The sequence below is a fragment of the Muntiacus reevesi genome, chromosome 18, assembly GCF_963930625.1.
Source record: "Muntiacus reevesi chromosome 18, mMunRee1.1, whole genome shotgun sequence".
NCBI classification, from domain to species: Eukaryota; Metazoa; Chordata; class Mammalia; order Artiodactyla; family Cervidae; genus Muntiacus; species Muntiacus reevesi.
The window spans coordinates 36,826,453-36,850,557 of NC_089266.1; the positions used below are offsets into that span (position 1 = coordinate 36,826,453).

Sequence of the window (24,105 nt, forward strand, 5' to 3'; positions counted from 1 at the left end):
GGCCCAGAGCTCCCGCTGGAGTGAGGAGGCTCCCATCCCCAAGTTGTGAACTAGTTCTTTGTGGCGCTGAGGTAAGTAAGCCTCGGCCCCACCCCACCAACTCTTAACTGCAGTCCACAGACCTATCCAATGCCTTGTGCCCATTGGAATCAGCCAAAATTTAGGTTTAATTTCGACCTCATTTAGCCTTAATTTCTATTTCTCTGGGGGCTACTCAAACTTATCCTGAAATCTGGGGTTAAATGTTGAGCCCCACACTCAGACAGAGGCCATTGGATGGACTGGATTAGGGGACCCCATGTTGTCAGAGGGGGCCGAGGCCTAAGACTCAGCCTGGTCAAGATCTGACTTCAGTTCCAACCTTCAGAGATTCAGAAGCCTTTAAGGGCAGGCATTCATATGTTTTGGGTGAGGATGGGGCTTCCCAGGTGGCACTAGTGGTGAAGAACCCACCTGCCAATGGAGAAGACATAAGATGGAGGGTTCAGTCCCTGGGTTGGGAAGATCCCCTAGAGGACAGCATGCAACCCATTCCAGTATTCTTGCCTGGAGAATCCCATGGATAGAGGAGCCTGGTGGGCTACAGTCCATAGAGTCGCAATTTAGCACACATGCACATGGGTGGGGACAAATTTCCGCCCTGTCTGAGGAAGACAGGTCTCACAGTCAGAGCTGTGTGCAGATGCATGTGTGTGTGTGTTAGTCACTCAGTTGTGTCCGACTCTTTGTGACCCCATGGACTGTAGCCCGTCAGGCTCCTCTATCTATGGGATTCTCCAGGCAAGAATACAGGAGTGGGTTGCCATTCTCTTCTCCAGGGGATCTTCCCAACCGAGGAATTGAACCGAGGGCTCCTGCATTGCAGGTGGATTCTTTATCATCTGAGCCATCAGGGAAGCCCTGATGTGTGCAGAGGAGGAGGAGACATGTTCGTCTTTCTGTTGCTGCTGGCCTCTGCCTGCTACCTCTTCATGGGTTCCTCTTCTCGTTCTCTCCTGTTCTTTGTCCTGGGAAACTTTTGGTTCTGTTATCTGCTGAATAGGCTCAGTACCTGGTTGTCAGTTTACAGATGTCACATTTGCTCTTTTTGTTTTTAGAAAACACACCTGGATTCATCTGTTAGGCAATAGCTACTAAAACAGAACACTGCCCTATAACCTAGCAGTTCAAATGAGTTCTAAAAATGCATGCATGTGTTCACCAAAATACACATTCTCTCTAAATGTGAATATTCACAGCATTCTCATAATAACCCCAAACTGAAAACTCAAATATCCATAAACAGTAAAAAGAGAGAGAGAAATTGTGATGTAAAGGTATACTACACAGCAATGAGAATGAACAAACTACAACTATATGAACAATCCCGATAAATCTTACAAACATAATGCTGTTTGTTAAGAAGTCAGATAAAAGAGTATATAGGAAAAAAGAGTACTTAGGGATTCTATATTAAGTTCAAAAAATCAAAACTAATGTATAGTATTAAAAATTGGAATAGTGAAAAAAAAATGGAATAGTGGTTACTGTGTGGGGCTGGGGTGAAGAATAGTGGCCAGAACAAGGCATGAGGTGCTGGTAATGTTTATTTCTTGATTTGGGTGCTGGATATACTGAGTTTTTCATTTTGTGTGCAGATTATGGTGTGTGCACTCTTTAGTATGAATGTCACACTTTAATAAGAACTGACTTTAAAAACAAGACCACTTGCTTTCAGTGAATCTAAAAAAAAAAAAATCTTCTTTTGAGCAGGACATTGGAAACTTCAAATGGCCAAACTACTACAACAGCCACCCAAGTTCTTGCGCGCAGAGTGGCAAATTGCCAACAAAAACCAGTACCACAGAGCCGAAGCCCAAAGGTCCCGGTCTGAACGCCTGGTAGCAGAAAGCCAGAGACTTGTGGATGAAATTGAAAAGACCACAAGAAAATCTCAAAGCGACGTGAATAAGAAACTAGGTAAGATAACACGCTTGCTCTGTTTGTAAACATGTTTGAATGATACTGTATTGTCAGGCATTTCTTATTCAGGAGTGGCAGTGTATTATCTTGAAATATTAGAGAGAAACATGTATTCTCCAGGTTCTGTCTTTTAAGTTCATTGCCCTAAGAGACATGCTTTTGATGCTTTTGAACTGTGGTGTTGGAGAAGAAAGGGAGAGTCTCTTATACTGTGCCTTGGACTGTGCAATTTCTTGAGAGTCCCTTGGACTGCAAGGAAATCAAACCAGTCAATCCCTAAAGAAATCAACCATGAATATTCACTGGAAGGACTGATGCTGAAGCTGAAGCTCTAGTATTTTGGCCAGCTGATGAGAAGAGCTGACTCATTAGAAAAGACCCTGATGGTGGGAAAATTTGAAGGCAGGAGGAGAAGGGTATGACAGAGGACGAGATGTTTGGATGGCATCAACAACTCAATAGACATGAGTTTGAGCAAGCTCCAGGAGATGGTGAAGGACAGGGAAGCCTGGCGTGCTGCAGTCCATGGGGTCGCAAAGAGTCAGACCCTACTGATTGACTGAACAACAACAAGAGACATGGTAACCCAGTCTGATTTGCAGTCATCCTTTTATTGATATGATATATATCTGTTAAGCATCTAAGAGCATCCATGGACTAAGCACTGTGGATATCACAGGGATATCAGAGCCTCTGTTTTTAAGGGGCTCTCACATTGAGGAGGAGAAAGAAACAAAAATTGTTAGTCAGAATATAACTAGATAGGTGCTGTGGGAAGGGGCACAGAAGTGAAGGTGGAGTAGACACTGGAGAGTTGGAAAAGACATCCTAAAGAGGAATATTTGTGCTGAGTCTTTTTTTAATATTTATTAATTTTTATTTTTGGCTGTGCTGAGTCTTCATAGCTGTACTCCAGCTTTCTCTAGTTGCAGTGAGTGGGGGCAACTCTTTGTTGTGATGTGCAGACTTCTCATTGTGATGGCTTCTCTTGTGGAGCCCCGGCTCTGGAGTGCAGGCTCAGTAGTTGTGGCACATGGGCTTAGTTGCTCCAAAGCATATGGAATCTTCCCAGACCAGGGATCGAGCTCGTGTCCCCTGCATTGGCAGGCAGATTCTTTACCGCTGGACCAGCAGGGAAGTCCTAAGCTAAATCTTAAAGAAAGAGTAATGCTCTCTTGACAATCCCATTCCTACGAACACAATTTCAAAGTGACACCCAGAGACTTTTCAAACAATATACGTTTGTGTCTTTGACAAAATTAAAAATTATTTCAAACAGGGTGCCTGGAGGAATTGGAGTTAATGAGTGTAGAATGATCTTTGGATTACTTTGATGTTGAATATAAGAAGAAATATGTTCTTTTTCCTTCCTTCCTCCTTCCCTCCCTCCTTCCATTCTAATAAACACAAAGATGTATAGATAGCCCACGTAGCACCATTCTGAGAAGGAAAGAAAGTATCTCGGTAGTTTCACAATAGTCTTCAAGTTTCTGATCTAAGAGTTGACTGCACTGGGAATAGATTCATCCTGGAGTGACTTCTCTATGTGCTTCAGAACAGAGACTTGAGGAAGTCAGGTTCTGGAAGAAGGAGTTAGATGACAAACTTGAGCAGCTGGTGTATGCAACTGAAGACCTACTCCTCTATCAGACCAGACTGGAGAGAGCCCTCGAGAGCTTTAAAGAGCCCTTGCGCATCACAGAGAAATGCTTGGAATACAGGTAGGAGGGATGGTTCCTCTAATGAATCTTTTGGGAAATGAGATGTTGAGTAGTAAAAACCAACTGTGCTTGGTGGTGGGTTAGAATGAAAGAAATAAGCATGTGTTCTTTTAGAGCCTGGAATTATCTCAGCTTACTCATGGTGCTGGGCAGCAGAAGGAGCCCTGGACTTGGTTCATGTCTAAACTCTGCTCTTAACTAACTTCAATATAAGTTAGAACTAGGTTTGGCTGTGGATAATCAGAAAGGGGCAAAATAACATTGAACTATTTCCTCTCACATTTAAGGAATCTGGAGCTAGTTCAGGGTTGGCATAGTATGCCACAGTGTCAGGCTTCCAGGCCTTTTTAATCTGGTTGCTCTCTGTGTTTGGTTTTCACTCCCAAGGTTACCTCGTGATTCAAGTTGGCAACTAGAGTGCCAGCCATTATATCTACATTCCAACAAGTAGGAATAATTAGGGTTTCACATTCACCATTTCTACTTGTGTCTCATTGACCAGAGCTCAGTCACATGGCCACATCAATAGAAACTGAGAAATGGTGGTTTTTATTTTGGGCAGACGAAGCAGATACAATTGCTAGAGGACAAGCCTGCCTGCTCCCATACACAGAGCACATGGAAGCACTTCATAATCCAGAGAACACTGTGCTAATGTACCTTTTTACTATAATTTCCCTCATGTAAGTACTATGAGCAGGATGCTCCTCTCTGCTTTGGGGTGATTCTGATTCACAGACCTGATCCCCATAAATCTTCTGGAACACCCTAACAAGTCTTGTTGCTGCCAGCATAGCCCCTTCCAATCGAGTGCATCGTCTACACTGGCTATTATGTGAACTTTCCCCAATGCAGATCTTTCCAGGTCACTCCCCATCTTTAAAATCCCTTCATTACCACCCTATGCCCTAACTCCTTCAAGTTCAAGTTCAAACTTCTTAGCTTCAAAAACAAGGTTCATCATGGTTGGGCCCCCAGTGAGCTCTCCATCCAGTTCTGCATCTCATCCCCAACAGTGGGATGCACTTGGGGTGTTGAGCTGCTTGCACTGTGGCACTGTCCACTCTGTTCCTCCTCCTCAGAAAGTCCTGTTGCCTCAGTGAGCTTCACCAGGACCCTCTGCAGCAACCAGGCAGCAACTCGGCCAGATTTAGAGAGCTGGTAAAGCAAAGGAGAGTACCAGGTGATCAAAGAAGCCAACATCCAGTTGGCTCAAGTCCACACCTAAGGGTGATTAGGATGTAGATGTTGCTAAGGGGATTGAGTACATGCTACTCTGTACCAGGTCCCACGCTGCCTGCTTTCATATCTCTTTTTGGCTCCTTGCCACAACCCTAGGAAATACTGATAGTTATACCCGTTTTACAGAAGAAGAAACCAAGGAACAGATAAATTATACAATGTGCCTGAGCCCACACAGGCACCCACACAGGTAAGTGATGGAGCCTTCCTCGTAAGCACCATCAGGCAGGTGGAAAAGAACAAACTATCAGATAGTGACCAATCAATTTTGGGAGGAAGTGGTTAAAAGCATGTGTATTGCCCCATTCTGTGACACAGGTTCTGTAATCTCTCTGAAACTCAGTTTCCTCACCTGTAATTGAAAGGTTATATGAGAATGAATTTTCACATGAAAAGCTCAGTACAGTGCGTGTCTCATGGTAAATGCTCAGTGGTGGAGTATTATTGATTTTGACATTATCATTATTACTATTATTATAAAGCATCTTTTTCAATTCAACCCTTGTTAAAAAACAAGACTGGGCTCAAGGAAGAAAACATATGTCTTTAAAATTCTAAGTCAAAAGACAATCTTTCCAATAAATAGGTAAGCAGGAAAAGCCTTCTGAATTGATGGCAAAATTGAGGCAAAAATGTCCAGCTGGCATTTTTCAGACCAAGTGACCAATCACTGATTCATTTTTCTTCTTTGTGTTTTGGATATTTTGAAGTCAAATAGACACCAACTAATGTATATCCCAGTGGCTCAGATGGTAAAGAATCTGCCTGCAGTGCAGGAAACCAGGTTCAATCCCTGAGTTGGGAAGATTCCCCTGGAGAAGGGAATGGCTATCCGTTCCAGTATGCTTACCTGGGAAATCCCATGAACAGAGGAGTCTGGTGGGCTACAGTCTATGGGGTCACAAACAGTCAGACACGTTTAAGTGACTAACACTTTCACTTTCAATGTACATCCCCTGTCACATCATCCAGATGGATGGGGTGCTATTGTCTTGATAGTTTTAAAAGTCAGCAAGTTTTGAGTTGTCTCCCTCCGCGCATGGGATGACCGTCCATTTTTCTCCTGGCCAGGGAGAAGCGGGTTGGCATTGACCTGGTCCATGATGAGGTGGAACAGGAGCTGATCAAGGAACATGAGATCATCCGGGGAGTAATAGCCCTCCTGACCCGCACCCTGGAGGAGACATCCGAGCAAATCAGGTACCGCCCCTGCGTCTCCACTCGGCGTATCTAGGAAAAGCTGTGCCCAGCAAGACCGTGCTCCCTGGAACAGGAAGAATGGAGTTAACATCCTACAAGCACTCTCCATGCCCCCAAGGTGGCCAGGGAACACTCAGAATGAGACCTGGACCACCTCTCATGCCTGACAGTCGCTTTCTGGTGATGGGCTGGGATGCTGCAGAATTTCATCCCTGATTAGAAACTGGAGGACCCTGGAGCCATTTCCTGCCCAGGCTCACCTCTCACAAACAGGATGCCACAGTGACATCAGAAAAGGTCACAGTTGAAAGGAGGATTTCAAAGTCCAGGCCTGGATACGTTAATTGGTCACCAGGCATTAATGGCGTGCGTGTGTGTGTGTGTGTGTGTGTGTGTTGAGTGGATGAGAGGGTGGGAGGAAGTGCCGCCGTGTTGCACTAGACTAGCTTCATTTTCCAGGGTCTCCCAAAAACCTGACATAGGTGCCACTTGGGCATTCCAGAGGAAGAAACCCAATTTACCTTCTCCCTTCAGGCTGAACCGCTCTGCCAAGTACAATCTGGAAAAGGATTTGAGGGACAAGTTTACAGCCATAACCATTGATGATATCTGCTTCTCACTCAACAACAACTCACCAAACATCAAGTATTCTGAGAACGTCGTGAGGGTTGAACCAAAGTGAGTGAGTCCCTGCTGGCCTGGCCACACTGTCCTTCTCCCCACTGTGTGATGTCCCAGTGCTTCTTGGAGAGGCCAGCAGGACCTAGGACATCATTCTGACCTTAGGCTGGGAGCTGGGAAGAGGCAGGTTTCAGGCAAAGGCAGGCGCTGAGCAGTGACTACGCTACAGGGCCCAGGGGTACCTCAGTCTTCCAGGCTAGGCCCCACTTTAAGAAAGTCTGATGTTAAAAAAAATCTGGGGGCTGTACTTTGTGGGGTGCAGGATTTTAGTTCCCCGACCAGGGCTGGAACTTGTGCCCCCTGCAGTGGAAACATAGAGTCTTAATCACTGGACTACCAGGGAAGTCCCTGAAATAAAATCTTAAAACCTCTCAAATTTATTCATTTACCTATTTGCATTTTTAACAAGTAGAAGAATTTGAAAACGTATAAAGAGCAAGTTAATAGTTTCCCTGAGACAGCCAGTGTTTCCTGTATGTTCATACAAAACATACACATATACTCACGTACACAAATCGTTTTGTAACAAAAATGAGATTATACTCTTTACCTTTTCTATAACATCTGATTTACATTTTTCAAGTAATATTACATCACAGACCTAACTCATTCTAATTTTTAAAACATTCATTTTTAAAGTAAAACACACATACAGAAAACTGCACAGGAATTCCTTTTTTAAAGTAAATCATACATACAGAAAACTGCATAAGAATTTCCTGGTCCAGTGATTGGGACAGCGCTTTCACTACCCGGGCCCAGGTTCAACCTCTCTTTTGGGAACTAAGATCCCACAAGCCAAAACAAACAAACAACAGAAAAGAATGAAAATTGCACAAATAATAATCAATGGTTTAAAGAATTATCATCATTTTAGTTATCTTTTGCTGTTACCAAGTTACCCCCAAACTTAGCAGCTGTAAAACAACAAGCGTGTTATCTCCCAGCTTCTGTGGGTCAGGAGCCCAGGCATCACTCAGCTGGGCGCCTCTGGCTTACCTCTCTTCAGGTTGTAGTCAACCTGTCAACTGGGACTGCGGTCCCATCTGAAGGCTCGACATGGCAGCTGATCTAAGAGGAGGCGAAAGAGAGAAGGCATCCAGGAGAGAAGCCATAGTCTCCCTTCTTTCAATCTCATCTCAGACATGACCTCTCATCACGTCTATTCGTGAGAAATGAGTCAATGAGTTCATCACACAACTCAAGGGGAAGGCTCTGTGCAAAGGTGTGAACACCAGGAGACATAGGGGGTCATCCAGGGACCACCCCAGGTGGCAAACAGTCTCCACGTAACCAGCAACCAGGCCAAGAAATAAAACGTTACCACCAACATCAAAACCTCCACCCCGCCCCCTCTTAATCAATGCCCCCTCTTCCCTCCCCCCAAAAGAACCACATTCCCGGCTTCTAATAGGTTTGTTCTGCCTGCTTCTGCATTTATTAAATAGCATCATATACTTATATATTGAATGTTGTATATTTCGTCATATATGTAGTATATATATAGTATATGACAAAATATACAGCATTCCATAATGTTGAATCTCCCAATCAACATTATTTTGAGACTCCTCAGTGCTATATAAAGCAGTTCCTTGTCAAACTAGCAATTCTTTTATTCATAGCATTTCAGTATACACTCATGATTATCCTATTTTTTTCAGTGTATTATAATCTGTGGGCTTCACAGGTAGCTCAGTGGTAAAGAATCTGCCTACCAATGCAGGATAATGGGTTCGATCCCTGGTCTGGGAAGGTCCCCTGGAGAAGGAAATGGCAAGCCACTCCGGTATTCCTGCCTGGGAAAAACCACATGGACTGAGGAGCCTGGCAGGCTACAGTCCACGGGGTCACAAAGAGTTAGACACAATTTAGCAACTGAACACATACTCACATTATAATTTGTGACTACTATAATTTATTTTGATACTTACATTGTCCCTACCTGTGTGATGTTGACCAGGTTACTCCATCTTTATGAACCTCTTTTTTCCACATTTTTCAAATGGGGGCATGAACGCCACCTCACTAGGCCAGCATGAGGATTAAATGAGAGAATGTCTGTAAAGTGCCAACCCAGTGCCTGGCAGAGAGTAAGTAGATTTCCCTAGAGTGGCAGCTATTGCCACTGACAGACCAGTATTCACTCTGTTTAGAGATGGGAAATGTTCTAGGTGCTTCCAGTGGTGGAGAGAGGCCTAACTTCCCACTGGTTTCCAGTCCCTTGTCCTCCTCCCCATACCCCCATACCAAGTCCAGATATGCTATGAATGAGTGCGTGGGTCCCGTTTCAGCTCCGTGAGTCTGGAAGACTGGCTAGACTTCTCCAACACCAACGTGGAAAAGGCTGACAAGCAGAGGAACAACTCCCTGACGCTGAAGGCCCTGGTGGACCGAATCCTGTCCCAGACCGCCAATGACCTGCGCAGGCAGTGTGATGTGGTGGACACCGCCTTCAAGAATGGGCTGAAGGAGACCAAGGATGCCAGGGACAAACTGGCTCTTCATCTGGACAAGGTGAGCTTCCTGGAGGGACTATGGACGAACTCGTTCAGAAGGTTTCACTCTGGAAACCTAGAATGGCCTTTAGGGCTTGTGATCCTGCATTCAGTTCAGTCGCTCAGTTGTGTCTGACTCTTTGCGACCCCGTGAACTGCAGCACACCAGGCCTCCCTGTCCATCACCAACTCCAGGAGTCCACTCAAACCCATGTCCATCGAGTCAGTAATGCCATCCAACCATCTCCTCATTTGTCGTCCCCTTTTCCTCCTGCCCTCAATCTTTCCCAGCATCAGGATCTTTTCAAATGAGTCAGCTCTTTGCATCAGGTGGCCAAAGTATTGGAGTTTCAGCTTCAATATCAGTCTTTCCAATGAATACCCAGGACTGATCTCCTTTAGGATGGAGTGGTTGGATCTCCTTGCAGTCCAAGGGACTCTCAAGAGTCTTCTCCAACACCACACTTCAAAAGCATCAATTCTTCTGTGCTCAATTTTCTTTACAGTCGAACTCTCACATCCATACATGACTACTGGAAAAACCATAGCCTTGACTAGACAGACCTTTGTTGACAAAGTAATATCTCTGCTTTTTAATATGCTCTCTAGGTTGGTCATAACTTTCCTTCCAAGGAGTAAGCATCTTTTAATTTCATGGCTGCAATCACCATCTGCAGTGATTTTGGAGCCCAGAAAAATAAAGTCAGCCACTGTTTCCACTGTTTCCCCATCTATTTGCCATGAAGTGATGGGACTGGATGCCATGATCTTAGTTTTCTGAATGTTGAGCTTTAAGCCAACTTTTTCACTCTCCTCTTTTACCTTCATCAGTAGGCTCTTTAGTTCTTCTTCACTTTCTGCCATAAGGGTGGTGTCATCTGCATATCTGAGGTTATTGATATTTCTCCCAGCAATCTTGATTCCAGCTTGTGCTTCCACCAGGCCAGTGTTTCTCATGATGTACTCTGCATAGAAGTTAAATAAGCAGGGTGACAATATACAGCCTTGACGTACTCCTTTTCCTATTTGGAACCAGTCTGTTGTTCCATGTCCAGTTCTAACTGTTGCTTCCTGACCTGCATACAGATTTCTCAAGAGGCAGGGCAGGTGGTCTGGTATTCCTGGGTGCTAAGGAGTAAATATCATTCACCTCTCTCCGTCTCGGCAGCAGGCTTTGGACGTTGGAGGACTGGGGAGGCCTTGGCGCTGCTCTGGGCCTCCTTTGTCACTTACTGTTGCAAAGAACAGGCTGTCTCCCTGCTTCAGGCCTGAGTTCCTCCTTTGTGGAGCACGGAGATGCACTGTATGCTCTTAGACATTCTTTCTGACTCTGAAGTCGCATGCACGTGCGCGCGCATGTGTGCGTGTGCGCGTGTGTTTAAGTTGTTCAGTCGTGTCCGACTCTTTGCAACCCCATGAACTGTAGCCTACCAGGCTCCCCTGTCCATGGGATTCTCCAGGCAAGAATACTGGAGTGGGTTGCCATGCCCTCTTCCGGGGGTCTTCCCGACCCAAGGATCAAACCCGCATCTCTAATGTCACCTGCACTGGCAGGCAGGTTCTTTACACTGCTGCAACTTCTGTGGTGGTCCAGTGGCTAAGACTCTGTGCTCCCAAAGTAGGGAATGCAGGTTCAATCCCTGGTCAGGGAAACCAGATCCCACATGCAACAACTAAGACCTGGTGCAGCAAATTAAATAAAAATAAATGTTTTTTTTTTTTTTTAATTGGCTGCTGCTACTAATAATAGTAACAACAACAACCATAATAGTAACAATGATAAACATAGCCAAATATAGTCAAGAGGCTTCCTGGTGTAGTAAGAACTTAGTCCAGGCCTCAAAAGATGGATCTGCGATAGGAAGGCAGAGGTTGGAAGAATCCGCTGTAATAAAAAAGGCAAGAGGCCAGTCTTTGCAGAGGCCTGTGAGAAGCCCCGTCCTACCAGAGGAGATCCTTGCAGGAGCTGGGGGCTGTGGGGCTGAGGTCTTGGAAGCCACATCTAAAGTGAGCACCTGGGACTTCCCTGGTGGCCCAGTGGCTAAGACTCTGCACTCCCAATGCAGAGGACCCGGGTTCCATCCCTGGTCAATGAACTAGATGCTGCCTTAATTAAGAGTTCATGTGCCACAACTAAAGATCCCGCATGTCGCAACTAAGATCCAGCACAGTCCAATGAAAATGAAATAAAAATGAAAAGTAATACCTAGCTTTTTAGAAAAATGGTCTGGGCAGGCCGGAATGATGGACTCAAACAAATCAGGTGAGGTTCCCTGACCCCATCTGGAGATAGGGACCCAGCTCTATGAGAGAAGTCTCTACCTGCTTATCGTCTGGTCAGAAACCTCCGTGGTCACGAAGAAACTTGACAAACTGAGGAGACGACCTTCAAATCAAAGCGTAGGGTGGCTCCCGTTTTGATTTCAGTGACACAATTATTTCCGTATTGAACGAAACGTATTTTAACTCCAGCTATACTTAGAATTTAGTACAAGAATGTTTAATCTAACCCAGGGCTTCAGTTACCTTAATGAGTCAGCAACATTTTTCTATAAAGGGTCAGAGGGTAAATATTTTTGTTTCTGTAGGCCAAGACGCAAGATCAAGGATATTACATAGATATTAATATAATAAGAAAACAAATTTCCACAAATTCTTTATTGGCCAAAATTAAAAGTATAAATAATTATAACTGGGTGTTGTTTTTACAGATCTTCTGGTGAGAAAAAGGGGATTGATTCTTTTGGGGGGAAAAAGCAATTTACTTTGTTGGGGTTCAAAGTTAGTATTTTCTACCAAAACTATTTCAGAGGTTCACCTGTTAATGCTGACCTGTAATGAGATTTTTGTATATTTCATCTTTGAAAGTATCCATTCATTTGGATAGGCACTGCCAAGTAGACATAGCCATCTATGAGCATATGATTTTAATTGAACACGCTCACTGCTTGGAAGACCTTTATAGAATCCTGTTAAATTGTTCTCCTGGTACATTATTTGCCTTTTAGTACTTCATTACATATCAGATTAATCACTCCCAGTCGAAGAGTAGTTAGAAGCTCTTAACTGCACAGTTAAGTGAATTTTGAAGTATGGAAATTTCCTTTGCACTTGCTTTGACGTCCAAAAAAAAAAATTTTCCAGAACTTGGAAAAATGTTTCTTTGGCAAATGTGTAGGGGAATGGAGATCTTACTTCATGTTTTAACTTTTGGCAGCACAAGAAGCAAATAAAGCAACTTGATTCTACTTGTGACGCAAATCATGTCAGTTGTTGAAATGAATTTATCGCAGCCAGTGTATGAAAGGGCTGTCTTGCCTTGCGATTTTAGGTTGACTCAGTTTGAAATATTTTTAAATGTGCAGCAAAAATGAACTTCCCAAGCCACTCCATGTTTGATAACAGAGGTTGTTCTTGTTCAGAAAAATTTTAATCTTGGCCCCAAGCTAAAATAAGCCACAAGAACATTTTACCACTGCTAAACCATTTTACTGCTGAGTAGCATGACAAGTGAGGATAACCAACTTTTATTTCTGACAAAAATTCACAGAAATGAAGACAGTCAAGTCCATGGAAGCTAGTCCAAGTGAACTTCATGGTTCACTGTTGGCGTTATTGGTTCGATAACACATGATAGATCCACATCTCTTCTGCAAAGCACTTTCTAGTGAATAACCAGCCACAGTCCTTAAAACACATTTCCACGAGCTCTGTAAGTATGCTCAGCTAAGGCTTTTTGTGCTCAACGTGTATCCACATCATCATCAGCTCTAACACTTAATAGATTCCACTTTAGGTTGTACTGAGTTCTTGTTTTCTTAACTTTTTGAAAATATCCTCAGCTATAATGATTTCATGCAGTCATTCATAGAGGCTAATTCTTTAGTTACTTCAAACTCAACGTTGACTCCTTCAATAAACAACATTGAACAGGATCAGAACACCTGCCAACTCACGAAGAGCGGAAGAAAACCATCCAAATCCATGTGCTTTGTGTGCTTTCAATTAAGTATAAGTGTTGTTCCTTGTGTCCGTAACTCTTCGAGCAACTATCCTTGCAGACTAACAGTCTTAAAAATAATTTATATTCCCCGGACACTCTTTCTCAGCTGCTGCAATCAAACGTGGTTTAATTAGCTCACCCTCAAGTGAATGGCTTTCCTTACTTGGCTAACACATGAGCCGCTTTGAATCTTATTTTGATGGAAACCTCATTTTCCGTTTTGTGAAGGAATTCTGCAGTGATGAGATACAGTTTCAAATTTCCAGTTTTTCTGATCACTGCTCTCCTGTGTGTTGGGAATATTGTGGTGAATGCTTAGTCTGGTTCCGTTGATGTTTAGTGTATTCTTTCAATACAGTTGTAGTGTCCTTGCATAAGAAACACAGTGCTTTGCTCTCTAAGAGATGGACAAAACCTACACTTCGCTCTGCCTTACAAGCACAACCCACAAAGCCCACTTTTCTTGTCTTAACATGATGGGCATGCACTGACAATAAAAAGTAAAATAAGATGCCGCAGTATGGTGATATATGTAGCATTTGGAAAGTTGTCAAGTTATTACCATGTCTTTGGGATTCAGAGTCTGGACAGAAGCACAAAACAATGAGAACATAATGTACACTGTCTGTTGCAACTTCTTAACTCTGCTGCTATAGTTCAAAAGCAACCATATATCAGTGAATGATCATCGCTTAAATTGATGATGAGTCCGTGAGGTTTGATTTACTATCCATTTTCATGTATGTTTAGAAATTCCCATGGTGCAAAGTTAAAAAAGAAAAAAAAGGAAGAAATAAAATCTTAAACTAGTTAAATATTAATCTTGTCATTATCTTCAAGTATTAAATATTAACATTAATTATTTAATATTAATCTTCAAGTACCTTGAAGGCATCTTTTGTTGGCACAAAGCCACCATCAAAGAAACTAACAAAACTCAGATTAAATTGCTCGCTCCTGCAGCAGGCAGAACTGGTCCTAAGTGGGTGGATTGGTAAAGAAACAGGCAGAGGCAGCTTTCATGGTACAAAAGTACAGGATGTGTAAGAGACACAGGTTCAGTCTCTGGGTTGGGAAGATCCCCTGGCAGGGGATACAGCAATCCACTTCAGTGTTCTTGCCTGGAGATTCCCATGGACAGAGGAGCCTGGCGGGCTGTAGTTCACAGGGTTGCAGAGAGTCAGACACAACTGAAGCGACTTAGCATGCACACACCAAGGCACAAGGGCAGCCTCCAGCCTTTGCTGGGGTCCTTCCCCAGGAAATCCACATATTTGAGAAGGAGATGAGGCAACAATGGCCATCCGTGTCCATTCCATCCTTGAGATTCTAAGGTTGGGTGAGTTACCTTACCCACCAGCAGTCACTGCTCTAGGGAAAAGAGATCAGACCGATTCAGGTGGCCTGCGTGGGTAGATAACCTGAGATCCCCTCTTCCTAAGCCACTAAGAGTGTCTGCTGTCGAGTTTTGAGGAACACACCCTGGCCTCACCTACTCTAACCCTTTTTGTAAGGTCATGGAAGAGATTGCCTCCCAAGAGAAAAACATTGTGGTTCTTGAAAAAGCCATCCTCGACCAAGAAGGGCCTGCCAAGGTGGCCCACACCCGCCTGGAGACCAGGACACACCGGCCTAACGTGGAGCTGTGTCGAGATGTGGCACAGTACAGGCTGATCAAGGAGGTTGGTGAGATCACCCACAATGTCGCCAGGTAAGCAAAGAGCTCCGAGAGGAGGGCACGGCAGCCCACTCCAGTATTCTTGCCTGGAGAATCCCATGGACAGAGGAGCCTAACAGACTACAGTCCATAGGGTCGCAGAGAGTCAGACACAACTGAAGCGGCTTAACCACTCAGGCAAAGGGCTGCTGTTGCTCCATTTAAACCTGGACTGTGGGGACTTCCCTGGTGGTCCAATGGCTAAGAATCTGCCTTCCAGTGCAGGGGACAAGGGTTTGATCCCTGCTCGGGGAGCTGAGATCCCACATGCTACAGGGCAGCTAAGCCCACGCAGCGCAACTGCTGAGCCTGGGCATTCTAGAGCCTACAAGCCCTCTCACTCTAGAACCCACGCATAGCAAGGAAGACACTGAAAAAAAAAACCTGGACTGTGAGCAGGGCTAGACAGTGTCATCATGGGTGAAGCCAGCTGGGCATAAGGACCTTTGCCCTTTGCATCTATCATGTTTAGGGGTTCCTTTCTAGAGGAACCTACTCCAACCAACTGCTGCCATGCAGGGAATGGACCCAATGTTGACGTTTTTCTAAAGTCCAAATCCAGATGTTTAGGTAAATTCTAGTTTTAAATGTCGGAGGTTCACAGGTTTGTCTGCCTTGTGAATCTGGTCCAGGGCCACCGGCTGGAAATTTCTGTCTTAAAGAGGAGAGAGGAAGAAGACACATCAGTTTGAGTCCAGCACCTGAAGCAGTGACATGGAGCCATACACTGTGTCACATTCTCCCTCTTCTCCTAGACTGAAGGAGACGCTAGCCCAAGCTCAAGTGGAGCTGAAAGGCCTGAATCGCAGGCAGCTGGCCCTGCAGGAGGAGATCCAGATCAAGGAGAACACCATCTACATCGACGAGGTGCTGTGTATGTCCATGAGAAAGTCCATCCCGCCTCGGGACGGGGATGACCACGGGGAGTGGGCGGGGGGCTCCCATCCCGAGGCTGTCTGCTGAACGGAGGATTCTCATTACGCCGTTTCTCATTAAACCATGTCCTGAAACAGGAGCACAGAACTCTCCTTCCAGGTCGGCAGAACTTCCACGCAGCCCACCCCAAACTCTCGGCTGGGTTCCAGGCCTGCTCAGGGCCTGAGATCTGGTTCTGCTGCGGGTGGCGGTGCCGTGGTTGTTCAAGGGTTAAATTCTGTGACTTAGGCTCTTCTTATACCATTACAGGACTTCAGGCCTGGGGGAAGGGTCCGAGGCATCTTAGTTCAGATTTATTTCAGTTCAGGAGCTGGACTGGGTCCCCTGTTCAGACCATGCCCATCTTATTCAGGAGAAGGTGAATATTTCTCCTGACTCTCAAGATTCCTTTTCCCTGGGAAATGAGACGGTGATTGCTGACTGAGGTCCCTGGCTGGTCCACGGGATGCATGTTCAGGTCATACGGAACTGAGAAGAGAGGGGAGTGATGCGTCCCTGGGTAAGGAGTCCCCTTAAGACTTACACCTGTGGGCATCTCTCTGGGCCTCTTCCTTTTGCCCCCGCCTTCCTCTAGGTGGTTCAGTGCTTAAGAATCTGCCTTCCAATGCAGGAGACAAGGGTTCAATCCCTGGTCAAGGAACTAAGAGTCCCACATGCTGAGGGGCAACTAAGCCCAAGCTCAGTTGAAACAGATCAGCTGACAGGCTAGGGCCTGGGACCCTCTAGTGGAATACTTGCACCTGGACGAGCATCTCCCCAAGCAACAGAATACAAAGAAACTATGAGCGGCTAAAGCTAACTGCATGCACAAAAAGGCCACAGACCAACCGCCATTTCTGAGGTGCTGGGAACAAAAGCAGGGTACTGAACGTGATCCTTGCACAGGGGCACCACCCCTGAGTCACCCCTCTGACCCAGCCCACAGACCTGCCCCTGCTGTTAGCCCAGTTAAGGAACTAGCTCCTGCAAGCCCCCTCAGGGAGGGGCAAGGACACTGGGGCTTGTTTTCACTCCCTGCTGCTGTAGTTCAAGTCAGAGTCCCGGCAAAGCCTTGCCTGAATATCGTGTCTGGCTCCTTATTGATTTCCATCAGTTAGTCCAAGAACCTGTGTCAGTAACAATATAAAGAGGGAGGCTGGGACCCAAGGGGCCCTTCTGCTCTTAGGAAGTTACAGGTTGAGGACTGGGTGAGCCAGGTGGCTGCTTTCTGGGCTCATGGTCTTACCAACTCGGGTCCTTGGGCTCTTTAGTCAATGGAAATTGATGAAGATCAGATGAGAAATTCAAGCAAGGCTCTAGGCAGCAAAAACACGTCCCAGGTGCCCTTGCCTTCCTCAAGCAAGGGCGAGCTGGTTTCAGCTAGAGGGCGCTAGGCAGGTATTCAGATCCCAGGAAACTCAGTCTCAAGATTGTCAGTCTGGGAAGGAGGGAGAGAAGTAAAGAGAGCAGCTTTTCCAGCGGGCCTTCCTGGCGCACAGTTACCTAACTGACCTAACAAGACCAGGGTTCTTGACCTTCCCCAGCCAATCCCCGGTGGCTCAGCTGGTAAAGAACCCACCTGCCAATGCAGGAGTAGGTGCAAAGAGATGTGGGTTTGATCCCTGGAGAAGGAAATGGCAACGCACTCCAGTTTTCTTGCCTGGGAAATCCTATCGACAGAGGAGCCTAGCAGGTCACAGTCCATGGAGTCACAAGGAGTTGGATACGACTGAACACACATACACAGTAATCAATAGAAATTGATCCCAGAGGCCAAACAAGAAATTCAGGCAAGGCTTTATTGGGGTCTCTGCTGCAGCAGGGGGAGCGAAGACAAACAAGCTCGCTTCCAAAGGTGGAGGGGACAGCAAACTTATTCCTTATGTGGGATGAGGGTAGGGGTGTGCCCAGGGGTTGGGCTGGAGGGGTAGCTTAGGCATTTTGCCAACCCCTTAGGAGGTGATGTGTGCAGTGGACATGTTCAGTATCCTGCTTTTGCTTCAAGCTCTTCAAAGGTGGCAGTTGGGTTTGGATTTCCTTTTTTTTTTTTTTTTGGTCTCTTGTCCAGAATTTGTCCCAGCTGCACATGCACGCAGTTATTTTTAGTCCCATATAGTTTCTTTGTATCTTGTTGCTCCAGGAGAGGTGTGTCCAGGTGCAAACACTGAAGCAAAGGATCCCAGGTCCCAGACTGTCCCAGCACCACTACGTGAAAAGTGTTTCTGGCTTTTATTTTCTCTGATGAATGTGAATAGAGTGTGAGTTTGCTGTTGGTTTTCTGACTAGTTAGTAATCATTTGTAGTATTTGATTGTTAATGCTCAAGTAACAGTAAAAGAAAAAAAATTACGTTCTTACCACAGGTTCAAGTCAGTGGCTAAGGGTCTGTGTTCTGGAGCCACACAGATGTCAGCTCAAGTTCTCCAAGCATACCAGCCTCCCAGGGCCCATGGGGGATGGGGTGAGGTAACTCCTGAGCAGGGGCTTCATACAGAGCTTGTCCCGGGAGCAGCAGGCAGAGAAGGGACGGAGTCCGGGTAGTCTAGGAGCTCTGGGGCTTGGTGGCTGCCTGAATATACAGGACGGGGTGGGGGCAGGAGAAAGGAGCTGAGGATGGCTCCCTGGTTTCTGGTGTGAGTATCAGGGTGAATCCTGGCGCCTTCTGCAGAGAGGGAATGTGGGGGGAGGAGGGTGGGTGTGGGAGAGAGAAGGTGATGAGCTCACACGTTGAGAATGAGGACCTTGTGGTCAACAGAAAAGTCCGGCTGCCGCCAGAAGCTGGGAGACGCCTGGAGAAAGGCGGTGGTGGTGGATGCCAAGGCATCAGAGCTCGAAGAGCTCAAAGAAGCGGTCCGGGCCTGAGCCCCAGCAAACCCCAGCACTTCCCGGTTCAGTGAAGAACCAGGCCAACAAGGAGACCTCTTATAGAACATCCGAGGGGCTGAAGGAAGCCAGGAAAGCACAGCATCACGGACGATGAAGTAGGAGAAATAGGAGGATGTTTCAAGGCGGTCAGCGGGTCAAACACTCCAAGGTCAGCTAAGTAAGGAAAAGCATCGTCTAGCTTTGGCAATTAGGCAACCGCCAATGACACTTTGCCAAAGGCAATGTCAATAGGATGTTGGAGAAAGAAGTCAAGAAGTGTAGATGCTGAGTTTTCAAAGATGCTTATCTTATCTCAGAATGTGCTAAGGAAAGAAAATGGGGATTTCCCTGGCGATCCAGCGGTTGGGACCGCTTGCTTCCACTGCAGGGGGCATGGGTTCAATTCCTGATCAGGGAACTAAGATCCCATAGGCTGAATGGCACAACTCTTTAAAAAAAAAAAAAGGTTTTTAAACCACTGTTAACCACTGTTCTCTGCTGGTACATATTCTGCCTCAAGGACCAAGAAGCTGAGAGGTGGGACAAAAATAAGGAAGCTCTCCATGTGAGCCTACAGTCACCATCGTAAGATGCCATGTTAATCTCTCTCGTCTTGGCCCGTGTCCTTGAAAAATCAGTGTGTCCTGGAAGTCATAAACCCTGAAGCTATGAATTCAGACTTTGAAAAGTATCTAGTCCAACTCAGTCATTGTACATCCAGGAAAACTGAAGCCCAGAAAGGAAGGGACAGAGTGCTAGACCCAAATAATGAAATCTCATCCATACCTACTGTTGTGTTTACCTTTACACGTAAATTACATAATGAAATTATCACAGAGCACCAGATACTGGCTTGGTTTGAGCCTCAGTGAACTGTGGCCTCGGCATGTTCTGAAAAATCCCAGAAGAAGACAATTTCTTTATGAACTATTTCTCACTGCATTCCTTAAATCATGATTAGCACTTAAGTGGACCATCTCAATTAGGTACAAAGACTCATTAATGGAGGGAGTTAGCGTCTCTCAAACTTATTGAGACAATTAAAATTAAGGAAAGGATGGCATTACATTAACAGAGAGGTTAACCCATCAGTTACAAGCCAAATCAAGGAGCACTTGTTTCTCAAGCAGACACGTACTCTGTTCTCTCTTGGTCTCCCGATACCATAGTAAAATCCTCTGTATTTGAGGCCTTGAGGTCTATTATTTTGTGAGCAGCATAGGGTGAAACATGCTGGGTCTCTGAGAGCTAAGTACTTGGCAGAAGTAAATCACTCTGTCTGAAAATTTCCTTATGTTTCTCAGAACCTTCTGGAGAAACCTCAAAGGTTTAGCTACTGGGTGGTGGTGGTGGTGGTCATCGCTAAGTCGTGTGTGACTCTTTGCGACCCCATAAACACCAGGCTTTCCTGTCCTTCACTATCTTCAAGAACTTGCTCAAACTCATGTCCATTGAGTCAATGGACATCCAACCATCTCATCCTTTGTCACCCTCTTCTCCTCCTGCCCTCAAACTTCCCCAGCGTCAGGGTCTTTTCCAGTGAGTCAGCTCTATTCATCAGGTGGCCAAAGTATTGGAGCTTCACCATCAGCCCTTCCAAGGAATATTCTGGATTAATTTCCTTTAGAATTGACTGGTTTGATCTCCTTACTGTCCAAGGGACTCTCAAGAGTCTCCTCTAGCACCACAATTTGAAAGCATCAATTCTTTGGCGCTCAGCCTTCTTTATGGTCCAACTCTAACAATCCATACAAGGCTGCTGGAAAAACCATGGCTTTGACTATACGGTTCAGCTGGAACCACCATGTTTACACCACCCAGCCCTGCTCCTCTCCAATCCCTGGCCCACTCGGGTGGGTCAGGAGTGAGCCCCGCTCCCCTGAGGAATTTGCACTTGGCCCTGGGAGATTGCAGTTCCATTCGGCTGCTCTCTTGAATAGAGGAGATGTAGGCTTTGGAGGGCGAGTGACAGCTGCTGTCTCTCACATGAATGGGAAACAGCCAGTTTGCAACAAGAGGGAAAACAGAAGCTGCTGCACCAAGAGAAAGAAGAGAGAGCTCCCCGAAGCCCTCCCACACTTGGCTCCAGGCAGTTTCAGCTGGTGTAGGGTTTTAGTTTCTCTCTGTCTCTCTCAACTGTTAACCCCAGAAAACATGGCACCTTGGCTATATTACCAGCAGGGTGGGTTGAGGAAAGGTCTGCTTGCTCCCCTCCTGGAGTGAGAGAGAGAGGTGGGAGACAGTCACCTGATATTATTAGGCTGTCATATAAAAGGGCTGTGGTGGTTCAGCCACTAAGTTGTGTCCGACTCTTGAGACCCCATGGACTGTAGCCCGCCAGGTCCCTCTGTCCATGGGATTCTCCAGGCAAGAGTACTGGAGTGGATTGCCATTTCCTTCTCCAGGGGATCTTCCTGACCCAGGGATTGGACCCAGATCTCCAGCATTGCAGGGAGTCTCCTGCATTGCAGGTAGATTCTTTATGCTATAGATGCCCTTGTATTGTGTAATGGCCCCTATGGTGTTAGCTTCACAGCAGGCTGGGATCTGATAGCTCAAAAGTCACCACTCCCACCCAGCCCAGAGCCAAACTCAAATTTATACACACCCAGTTGCTTTAGATAAAACCCTAATCATATTCACAGCCCCTCAGCACCTGCCTGATTTACACACCCTGTAAAACTGCACCCAACATCTACCGGCCACAGGTAAGACAAACTCCAAAGCTGTGAAAGGCCCCAAGCCACTGCCGCTCTCTGGAATTCTCTGATCCAGGGACTCGTCTAGACACATAAACCCCTCTCAGAGTCCCTTCTCCCTGGGGAGGCCCCTCACCCTCCTCCTCTCCAGGGGGTGGCCCCAGGAGGGCTCCCACGGTGGGGACCCTGCCCTGACTGCAGTCCTGTCCTGGGGTCGCTCACCCAGCTCATTGTATGCTACTGCCGTCTTGTGGTCCTGGGCTTTTTTCCTCGATCAACACAAATCCACACATCATGGGGTGGGGAGGAACAATTCTCCAGCAGAAAAAATCTGGATGCTATTAGCAAGAAGTAGTAGAGAGAGGAGGCAACCTAAAACTTGACAGACCCACTACCAGAAGTAACATCAAAGATAAATGGGGCTCTCAGCAGCAGGAGAAGACTGGCACCCACAGGCAACTGGAACACTTTTTACAGAGAGTAAAGCCGTTTAATCTAGTTAATTACAGAACTAGATGCTGCCAGGAAGGGACAACAGAGTTGCTTCCTGATTCAGGCTTTCTGATTAGGAATATTCAGAAAAGACACTGACCACGTAATGACTTCTAACTGGAGCTGAAGTTCCCCAATTCTATTTCTGGCTCTAAGACGCACTTTTCCACTGTGGAAAGGGGCACACAAGTGGGCTAGGCTCACCCATTCTAATATTGCCGCCTCTGGGTGGCCCAGTGGTTAAGAATCCACCTGACGATGCAGGAGATGCAGGGTACGCAGCTTTGATCCCTGGGTCAGGAAGATCCCCTGGAGCAGGAAATGACAACCTGCACTCCAGTACTCTTGCCTGAAGAATCCCATGGACAGAGCAGCCTGGCGGCTACAGTCCATGGGATTGCAGAGTCGGATGTGACTGACCACATGAACGCTATCTATTGAGGCTGTTCCTGACTTGCTTAAAAACCCGTTTTGGTGCTATCTGCAACTGGAATCACTTGGGCTGATTTTTGTAATTTTTTAAATACCAATATTCTGATTACATCACAGTCATTTTGCAAGGAAAAGCCAATTCTTTCACCCCTACCACACTTCATTGCCTCCAAGTTTATAATTAGAGTCGAATCTCAGTATGTCCCAGGGTCCAATTATAAGGTCATGCATGCATGAGTATGCACACTCACGGCAGGTCTGAGCCAGAGAATGGTGAGCAGGAAAGTCAGCTAGAGGGGACTGGAAAAAAACTGGCTGTTGGGCCCATATCCTTCTTTGCCCCTTTTGTAGGAGCAACCAGGAGTGCTGGAGGACAACCCACCTTTGGCTGTTTCCAGGCTCCTCACTGCCCTCTCTCAGCAGAGAGGCACCCAGTGAATGCCTGATAAATGCACCTATTAGTAGAAGAAGCAGTTCTCAAATCTGACCACGCACTAGCATCTACTAGGGAGTTTAAGAATCTCTTTTAAATTTTTAATTTATTTAACTAGTTTTTTGTCTGCACTGGGTCTTTGCTGCCGCATGCAGACTTTCTCTAGTTTCAGCCAGCTGGGGCTACTCTCTGGTTGCAGTGCTCATTGAGGTGGCTTCTTTTGTTGCAGAGCACGGGCTCTAGGCTTCAGGGCTTCAATAGTTGCAGCACGCAGGCTCAGTAGTTGTGGCTCACAGGCCCAAGAGCATGCAGGCTTCAGTGGTTTTGACACTCAGGCCTAGTTGCTCCATGGCATGTGGGATCTTCCCAGACCAGGAAGGGAACCGCAGTCCCCTTCATTGCAAGGTGGACACTCAACCACTGGACCACCAGGGAAGCCCACCTGGGGAGCTTGAAAAACTATCCTGATGACTGAGCTCACTTCCAGAGATGCTGACTCCACTGATGTGGGACTGGGGACGGGAAGGGATTAGCATGTTGATATGTATATTTTTTTAATCACTGGAAATTTTTCTAGTTGCAGAAATCCCTGAACTAGCAGGCTAGATCAGGCAGAGGTTCTCAACCTTGGCTGTACATTGAAAACACCTGGAAAGCTTTTAAAAACACTGGAAAAAATAAATAAATAAAAATAAAAACACCTGGAAAGCTTTTAAAAACTGGTGAATCTCCAACCTAAAGATTTTGATTTATTTAATTGGCATGCCTGGATATTATTTTTAAGCTTACAGGTGATTATAATGCATAGCACCATTAGGATGAAGTTGGGACCTCTTAGGATAAGAGAATGAAGTCATCAATATAGTCATTGCAATAACTTTAAATGGAGTATGACTAAAAATATTGAATCACTGTGTGGTACACCTGAAATTGATATAATATTGTAAGTCATCTATACTTTAAAAATTTTTTTAAATAAATGATGAGGGCATGAGTGAATCTATAGTGCTACACGTCACATTTAGAGGCATCTGGTATGTGTGTGAGTGTGTGCATGTATGTGTGTATAGTTGACGAGGCAAAGCTTATCCATATCATTTTAGCATTGTAGATCGATGGTGGCCTCAACGGTCAGGCCACTCAAGAAGACTCTTCTCTTGCTCTCCATTCATCCTCTGCTTTTCTGGTCTCTGCCTCACCTACACCCTACTCACATGACTATCCAGTCCCCTTAATCATAACGTTC

At 45.8% G+C, this 24,105-nt stretch overlaps 2 protein-coding genes and 1 long non-coding RNA gene across 3 annotated transcripts in view; 2 read left to right on the forward strand and 1 right to left on the reverse strand.

Annotated features, from left to right (window-relative positions):
* Nucleotides 1–16,315, forward strand: TEKT1 (tektin 1). The gene is made up of 8 exons (XM_065909436.1): nucleotides 1–71; nucleotides 1,753–1,959; nucleotides 3,518–3,683; nucleotides 5,997–6,125; nucleotides 6,660–6,803; nucleotides 9,101–9,323; nucleotides 14,822–15,018; nucleotides 15,780–16,315. Exons 2-8 carry the CDS (start codon nucleotides 1,770–1,772, stop codon nucleotides 15,985–15,987), a joined length of 1,257 nt encoding a protein of 418 aa, XP_065765508.1. The 5' UTR covers nucleotides 1–71; nucleotides 1,753–1,769; the 3' UTR covers nucleotides 15,988–16,315.
* The window catches only part of LOC136149285 (uncharacterized), a 21,944-nt gene continuing 3,911 nt past the window's right edge, over nucleotides 6,073–24,105 (reverse strand). Inside the window, exons 2-3 of the long non-coding RNA XR_010659654.1 lie at nucleotides 6,647–6,684; nucleotides 6,073–6,189 (exon numbers count right to left, since the gene is read on the reverse strand). This is a non-coding gene — a long non-coding RNA (uncharacterized lncRNA). The remainder of the gene's footprint in view (nucleotides 6,190–6,646; nucleotides 6,685–24,105) is intronic.
* The window catches only part of GGT6 (gamma-glutamyltransferase 6), a 10,470-nt gene continuing 7,838 nt past the window's right edge, over nucleotides 21,474–24,105 (forward strand). Inside the window, exon 1 of the mRNA XM_065909432.1 lies at nucleotides 21,474–21,511. The gene's annotated coding sequence lies outside the window, so the exon portion shown is untranslated. The remainder of the gene's footprint in view (nucleotides 21,512–24,105) is intronic.

What these genes read in the sequence shown, in the direction of transcription:
- TEKT1 (XM_065909436.1), top strand. Translation starts at nt 1,770, where the DNA reads ATGGCCAAACTACTACAACAGCCACCCAAGTTCTTGCGCGCAGAGTGG. An exon ending in CGACGTGAATAAGAAACTAG is followed by an intron (nt 1,960 to 3,517) that starts GTAAGATAACAC and finishes TATGTGCTTCAG; the next exon opens with AACAGAGACTTGAGGAAGTC. An exon ending in TGGCTCTTCATCTGGACAAG is followed by an intron (nt 9,324 to 14,821) that starts GTGAGCTTCCTG and finishes CCTTTTTGTAAG; the next exon opens with GTCATGGAAGAGATTGCCTC.